Source organism: Neovison vison, chromosome 11 (assembly GCF_020171115.1).
Source record: "Neovison vison isolate M4711 chromosome 11, ASM_NN_V1, whole genome shotgun sequence".
Lineage (NCBI taxonomy): Eukaryota > Metazoa > Chordata > Mammalia > Carnivora > Mustelidae > Neogale > Neogale vison.
The window spans coordinates 155,987,478-155,995,897 of record NC_058101.1 but is presented as its reverse complement, the minus strand read 5'-3'; the positions used below and the strand labels follow the sequence as shown (position 1 = coordinate 155,995,897).

The window sequence follows — 8,420 nt, the reverse complement described above, 5'->3', positions numbered from 1 at the left end:
GGAAGAAGAAGATAGGAGATGAATTCCCCATTTTATAGTTTTTGCCTAAGGGCAGCCCTCCGGCTGAATCATTGGAGCCTTTAGTTTTACAGACTTGAAGAACCCTGGGGCAGAGTTTGGGGCAATAGTAACTGTAAGAAAAGGAAGAAATAGAAATAGAAAAAGAAATAATGGCAAGAAAAGAAGAGTGAGCTCCCTAATTTCTGTGTATGAACTGTGCCACACACTCTGGCTTCTCTCTAAATTGTGGACACACACAAAAGATTCCAGGTTAAAGAAGGGAAGGGACATTTGAAGTACTTCAGGGGAGCAAGAGCTTGCAAATGACTTCTGCCAGTTAACTTCCAGCTTTAAAAAAAGAGTCTTTGGAGAAATGTATTATAACATAGAGTTTCTACATATTTTATTAGCCATGTCTAGGACAAAGTCTAAATTACTAACATATGAAGAAACAGGAAAATATAGTCTATTCTCAAAAGAAGAGGCAATTGAAGAAGATGAAATGAGCAGATAAAGATTTAAAGCAGCTATTTAACTATGTTCAAGGTTGTAAGGGAAAATGTGCTTGCAGTAAATGAAGATAGGAAATCGCAGCAGCACGATATATAAATTATAAAAACGTGAAGGAATTTCTAGAACTAAGAAGTATAGTAGTTAAAAAAGTTCACTGAATGAGCTTAAAAGGGATTACAGAAAAGTCAGTGACCTAGAACAGTGATCAACAGATATAATCCAACTGAAGAGGAAAAAAAGATGAAAAAAAAAAGATGTATGAGATAATATCAAAAGTTCTAGCACATATGTAAAAGGGGAGGAAAGAAAAATGAGATTGAGAAATATATGACAAAATTTTCATTTTCTGAGGGAATTTTTTTTTTTTTTATACACAGAGGGAGAAAACAATTTCAATATACTGACTTTTTACTGGAAACAATGGAGGCCAGAAGACAGTGGAGGACTATCTTTAAAGTATGAAAGGGGGGTGGGGGGAATAAACTGTCAATGCAGAATTATATATGCAGCAAAGCACTCTTAAAAAAGGAAAACAAAGTAAAGACATTTTCATGTGTAAGGAAACTAGGATAATTCATTGCCAGCATACCTGAACAGTCATATAGATGGTGATATTTTTCAGGAGGACACGAATGATGTTACAAGGAAACTTGGATTTTCAGAAAGGAAAAAAGCGTTGGAAATGACAATGTGGGTCAATATAAATGAGGTTTTTTCCCTTTGTTTAAAGTATACACGACTACTCAAAGTAAATTATTATGGTGTGGAGTCTGTACTGTACGCTATCTGCAATTCATAGAACAACTCTAAGATAACAAATGGAGGAAGTGGGTAAACACCCTGTATGGTTATGAGGTTTCTATATTTTATGTGAAGTGGTACAAATATTAACTGTAAATAGGTTGTGTCAAGTTGTATATCTTGATACGGGCTTGATTTATTCAAGTGTATGCATTTATTAAGATTCATGGATTAGTACACTTCACATTTATGTATTTCATGGAATGCAAATTTTACCTATAAAAAACTTTTTTAAAAAAAGTAGATCTTTAGCTAACAATATACAAGTTGAATTCTATAGGAAGAAAGAGTACTGTGATGTCCGAAACTTGTATTCCCTGTATTAAAACAATAAGATAGATGGATTGATGGATAGAGGGATGGATAAATACGTGCTAAAGTGAATGCAGTAATATTTTAAATGTAGAACCTACACAGTGGTTATATATACATTCTCTGTAAAATATATTTTAACTTTTATATGTTTGAAGATTTTCATTAGAAAATGTTAAAAAAAGAATACTGCCCATCTACGTTTGTAATCAGGTCAAGGTGGAAAAAATAAAACACGAAAAAGGGGAAAACTGTGAAATGGAGGATACAAAAAACTATATAGAAGGAAAGAAAAGGGAGTAAAATTAAAACAGAGGTAGAAAGAACCAAATGGTAAGGGAGAGAGAGGGATGGGGGGGAAGAAAAGAGAGAAAGAAAAGGAGATTAATGGGAAAATGGAAATGATAAAATGTTATTATTATTGTTGGTCTTCTGAAACTTTCCAATAAATTAGTTTTGAAGTTAAAAATTACAAAGAAGTATCTTGTTATGGAATTCAATATTATGCACATGTGAAAATTTAGGTATTTTCCTCAAGATCTGAAAACTTGTTTACTTTCGGTCTAAAAGTCCCTTTGACATCCAGAATTGTTTGACTACCTTATGTCTTGCCATTGAAAATTCTATAGGACATCACTTGCAGTTGTAATATTATCAACCACTATTTATTTAGGACCAGATCTGGAAAGAAGCTTGGACTGTACACATACAGTAAAAAGTTTCTAATCTTCCAAATTCCACCCCCTAAACTAGCAGCTCTACTCATCACATAGTGTCTCATTTCAAAGCTGATGCTTTTCACTTAGCAATATTTCCAGGAAACTTTTGACTTACCATATAAATATATTCTTCTTTATCATTTCAATGCTAAGTGTTTCATATTTAAATAATTGTTAATTAAGCTATGCTTCATACATATGCTCTCCAAGAAGCAGTATTTTTCCTTATCAATCATAGATGTAACATCTATGAAGGCAAGGCCCATGTCTAGGTATTGCTGCTACCTAGCACAGTGTTTAGTACACAGAAGGTCCTTGGTAAATATTATTGGATGACTGACTCACAATACCCCTTTCTCAACTGATTGTAAACAGAAATTATCAAGTTAAGACAATGGCAAATTTTGAATAATTACAAGAGATGTAAGTTTTAATAGCATTCTGTTCCTATGTATGGGAATCCTATATTTCAACATATTTTGCTATCTCAAATAGTTTAAAGGACTTACTGAGAAATGACAAACTCAGAACTTTTAAAAATGGAAACTCGAGTGACGAATTTATATTATAAAAATAAGTGCCTGTTTTGCTTATTACTAGTAATAAATCTATATTCTTATAAAGTTCAAAGGAAAGAGAAACTGGTATTTGTCTTTATCCAAGTCAGATCCAACTTTTATGAAGACAGTAATAAGCTCATATCAGAATCAAATAAATTTCAGAACTCAGTTTGAGAGAAAAAGGAAGGGCTTTAGTTAAAATCTTTACAATAAAATAATTATGATTATAAATCTCTTCAGTTAAATATGTACACATTACATGGTATTTTAAAAAAGAATGAAAATGAGTAGTTTTTCAAGCAAATCTAATGCACAAATATACCATCTTTTAGAGTATAATGTCAGTTGAACATTCTTAAACAGCTGTGTCAGGCAATGGCTCTGCTTTGTGCAAAACATGATAAGCAAAATTAAAAAAAATTCTGCAAAATTCTTTAGTTCCCCAAGGAAATTACTAAAAAAGAAAATAGTAAAAGGGAAAAAAAAAGATGTACTCTCGAGCTTGATTGTATACAGAGGCTAGAATGACCAGCACTAATGTAACCCCATATCTGCTAAATAAGTCCTTGGGTAACTTTAGTTTGAAGTTAATAGTTGAAGTCCTAGCAATTGTGCTTTTATGCAGCCACATGGCCAATAAGGTAGATGTTGTCATAAAGGTGCCCTACAAAATCTTCACTAATGTTTTGAGCAGCACGACGGGTATTTCGAATAAATTCTCTTTTTGACATTTTATTCTTCACATGAGGGCTAGTGAGGTCAATGGAAAGTAGAATCAAAGAGTAGCACAGTACATAGACAGCATCTGGAATTAAAAAGAAACACCTCAAATTATTAGGTGGTTTGAAAACTGTGGTCCCAAAGGAATTACCTAATGCAAAATTTTTCATAATATAAATAAATTGAGATTGGCTCATAACTAAACATAGAATGGCTAACTCATCTCAGTTTGTCTGGGCCTTTTCCAATTTTAGCATTGAAAATCCTGTGTCATGGGAAATTCTTCAGTTCCAGACAAACAGGGATAGTTGATCATCCTAACTGACCACCAATTAATGACTATTTCCCTCAACTCCCAAAGTATTTTAGAATAGTTTGGGAATTTATAATAAAAGCTCATTCCAAATTTAAAAATTTCAGAATTGGCTTTATTTTCATCTTTGCTTTCAAATGTGATACTCCCATTCAATGACCCATAAAATACATTTGTACTTTTGTACTGTTACAAGTATAGTAGTTAAAAAACTACTTCCTATTTAAAAAAAAAACCCACATATTTATTTATATAAAATGTTTTTATAAAAATCTAACTGGAAAATATTTAATGACAAAGAAATGCATTAACAGTCCTTCAAAATAAAATGTAAACAATTTATAAGATTGTTAAATTAATATCCTCCTTTGAGATATGTATTTTTAAGGTCCATGGAATTTATGTATTAATTTCAAAAGTAAATTTTTAGGGACAAGATTGTTAAACCTGAGCAGTATGCAACAACAACAACAAAACGTCTTTATATCTACACAAGGCAGTATCTGATGTTTACTATCAAAATAGTAATAAACCTCAAGATACTTGTATTATTATTTGTGACAACTACTTGCTAGTATTATGGGTTTTTTATTTCAGAATCCTGCAGTCTTAATAAAGCAAAGTTAAATATTATGGTTTATAAAAGCATTTTCAACCAATTTCATATGATGGGTAAATGTTTTTGTAATCTCCACTTAATAAGCACAATAAAATTTTTGAGATGAAGAGAAAAGTGAAGCTCTATCAAATGAAAAAATACACAGGCTACTCAGGTTATATCGCACATACGTAGATATATACTCATACACACATTATGAAAATTAGTTGTATTAAAAATAAATTATAGTAGAAAAATTATAGGTGTTAACCTATGTAATATATAAACTATGAAAAGCTTTAAAATAATTTCTCAAGTTTTTATTTAAATTAGTAATGCCCAATTCTCAATCAAGAATAATTTTAATGCATCTATAGCTAAGTCTTAACTTTCTTCCTAAAACAGTGTGTTTACTTCATATAAATGACAGCCATGACAAACTATTCTAAACTCACATAAATGTTGTAGTCTATAGAATTACTCATTGCTACTTGTAATGACTGAAAGCATGTTTCCCCATGGTGAGAAAAAAAAAAGTCTCATATACTACTATTTTTACCTACAGGTGGGAAGGGGAATGGAAGGAATTCACTATACATATTCTTACCAGGACTAAGGCCAAGTTCTCGCATTAAATCGGGGTTACAAGCACAGAATCTATGTGAGAACTTTGTTATGAGAGTTTCAAGATACTCCCCACGCTCTTCAGGGGCATGGATATGACGAAAAAATTCTCTCAGTGCATTAGGCAAAAACTGATTTCTAAAATTATGCAACGTTACAAGGTCATCCAAGACATCTCTCCTAGTGGAAAAAGAAAAAGATATAGCTTTAGTCAACAGTTCTCTACTAAAAAAATGATAAGGACTCATAAGTTATATTTTTGGATGAAAATACTTTATTATTGATTCTCAGCTCAGCTAATCCCTACAAAGTATATATAATCCTTAAAATTAAAAAATCCAACTCTGATTATTTGAGACATTAAATAATTTTTAAATTTTCTGTGAATAGGTTATAACAAAGTAAGGTGAAACTAGTAATTCTAATTATAAAATGAAGAAAAAAAATTTGCAATATTAAAAGGGGCGGCTTCTTTTCGTGTGTGTGTGTGTGTGTGTGTGTGTGTGTATTTTGGCTAAATTCAAACAGCAACAGAATTCTTTATGTTTTTTAACTATGAAAATAATAACAGTTTTCACTTTTCACAGCAATCACACCACCAGAGTTAACAACTATTTATGTAGACTTTAAAAAATGTCAACATATAGTATATATTTTTCTAGTATTTGCTTTTCTCATTTCATCCGGTATATTGTGAACAGCTTTCTGTATCTTTACACACAGATCTAAGTCATTCTTTTTAATGATTCATCAGTACCTCATCTTATGGAGGTAACAATTCTACTTATATACATTTGGGTTATTTACAATTATATAAATATTTGTGTAAGTGTATGTGTGTACATGTGTGTATAAATATTTGTATATGTGTACACATATTTTTTTATCAATGACAATCTAATATATAGTCATCCTTTGTTTACGCTTCAATTCTTGTTGAGCTCAACCATGATTATATGATCATAATCTTTAATTTCTACCAATTGTTTATGGCAGGGATAGGCAAATTATAGCTAGTGAGCCAAATACGGCCCACTACCTATTTTTGTAAATAAAATTTTATTAGAACACAGCCATACTTTGTTTACATACTGTTTGTCTGCTTTCAGACTATAATGGCAGTTATAAATAGCTGTGAGAAAAATTTTTCAACTAGATGACCGCTATATGGTATAGTTTTAAAAGTAAAGCTTAACTCATAAAAAGCATTATCTAACTCATTTCTGATGAAAACTTGAAATTTTTTTTTCTTTTTACCTTTCATCAAGATAGATTCTCAGTTTTTTCCAATTTAGTGTTCTTGTACAGAAGATAAACTTTGCTATTTCCTTTGGTGAATCATCTAGGATACCCTTGGACATAAAGTAGTTCACTCCCTAAGGCAGAAAGACAAGTCTACATAAATAAAGTCAGTCTTTATTTATAAATTTTATCAATTAGGTGATAGCGGAACAATAGCCATAAATTCTTTCCAGCATAAATAGACTTTTTATAGCTTTAACATGCAAAATACAAGCTAGAACTTGAGCTGAAACTATTACATGTGGTTGAGAGTTTACATGCAATGAAAAGTAGGAAATTCAAAGTTAAGACTCCTAAAGTCACCCTAATTCAATTTTCTGGCTCATGTCAGTTAAAACTAAGTATACAGAAATATGGCTTATATGGTGATGGTGGTTGGGGGGCAGGGGAAACTACTATGCAGACTTTAAAATAAGCCTTGAAACAAACACTTCCACTGCCTAATAGAAAACAAGATTTCTTAGACATATTCTAATACACTATTCAAGGAAAAAGCTTCTTGAGAAAAAAAAAATTCTCCAAATCAAAGATCAACAATTTTATTCTGTAAAGAAAGATAATTAATTATTTGACTTAAAGTAGGCACAGTTTCAGGTGGGTTTATTGTCTGTACACACTTTGGCTTTAATGTGTAGCATTGCTACGTTACACAAGAATTTAGCTTCAACATATAGTGAGGCAAAATATAAGACAAAACAATTGCAATGTTTTATCATAGGATTTATCTTTGAATTTCCTTTTCCCTGCATGCAAAGTTTTCCAGAGAAGCATTATCCACAGTTTGTACCTATTTTAGATTTAAATCAACAACAACAAAACATCAACAAAAAAATTGAACAATGAAACCAATGTTTTCTCATGTATATGGAGGTCACATTCAAATAAATACCTTATGTGGATTTGAATGTGCAGTTATTGAAATAAAAGGCAGGTGTGTTTATTTCAACTCGTAGTTATCCAGATACATGCGTTCCCATGAATACTTATGTCTGGATAATAGCACACTGTGTGCAGTTAATTAGTAGAGAAAATGATGTATTATATACACGCAACGTAGTGTTTTCACACATAAATTCCTTCAGCATTTCTTCCCTTTTACAAACACATATAGTACTCAGAAATATTGCACCCATTAAGAATTCAAAAAGTTGGAAGAATTTTTATGACACAGTCTTCAGATAAAAAAGTGTCATAAAATTTTTGTATTAAAAAATTAAAAAGCAGTTTGGTACCATGAGGTAATGCCTTTGAAAGGTTATAATTATCTGTAAATTGTAATTCAAAGATAAGATTTTTTAATATAAAACTAATTTTATGAGCCATGAGGATAATATCCTAATGACAATGTTATCAGTTTCTCATGTGAATTTTAATAGCACAAAAGCAGTGCTAAAGCACTGGGTTAAAAAATGTGTCTAAGAACAGAATGTGAAAACATGAAACTTTCTGGTCAACTCAAATGTAAGCAGTATTTCAGAATGCATCCTGGATACAAGGCTAGGAAATACAACATGGTCAAGATGGAAAGCCAAAGAATTTGTCTGGAATAAGGCTCTCAGCAATTGTCTGAGGGGGTAGGAACTAAAGAAATAGTAATGTTTGTTCCATCCTTTCCTCCATTAGTTTGAATAATCGAGAGTTGACTGTATGTTTTAATTCGTCTACTTAGTAAAAACTGTCTTTTGATTTTTTCCAAAATTCCTCCATTTGAGAGAATAACAAAATTTCAGAAGTATTTGCAGTGCTTAATTTGAATCTAAGCTAGTCAAACCACAAGGAATGTCAACTAATTATTTAATAAGGTCTTTATTTATGCTTACCTATAAGTCAATACTTAAGAGATGCAAAACTAATTATAATCAATTTTTAGAATTATACAAAATATTAAAAAACCTAAATGATCCATTAAATAGTACATAATTCCCTAATCATGATATATGTCTTTTAATATCATTTGA

General features: G+C 31.1%; 1 protein-coding gene across 1 annotated transcript in view; it reads right to left on the bottom strand.

Annotated features, from left to right (window-relative positions):
• Positions 1-2,936: 2,936 nt before the first annotated feature.
• The window catches only part of FBXO8 (F-box protein 8), a 52,547-nt gene continuing 47,063 nt past the window's right edge, over positions 2,937-8,420 (bottom strand). Inside the window, exons 4-6 of the mRNA XM_044225082.1 lie at positions 6,418-6,536; positions 5,144-5,340; positions 2,937-3,710 (exon numbers count right to left, since the gene is read on the bottom strand). Coding sequence (XP_044081017.1) covers positions 3,523-3,710; positions 5,144-5,340; positions 6,418-6,536 — 504 coding nt within the window. The 3' untranslated portion in view covers positions 2,937-3,522. The remainder of the gene's footprint in view (positions 3,711-5,143; positions 5,341-6,417; positions 6,537-8,420) is intronic.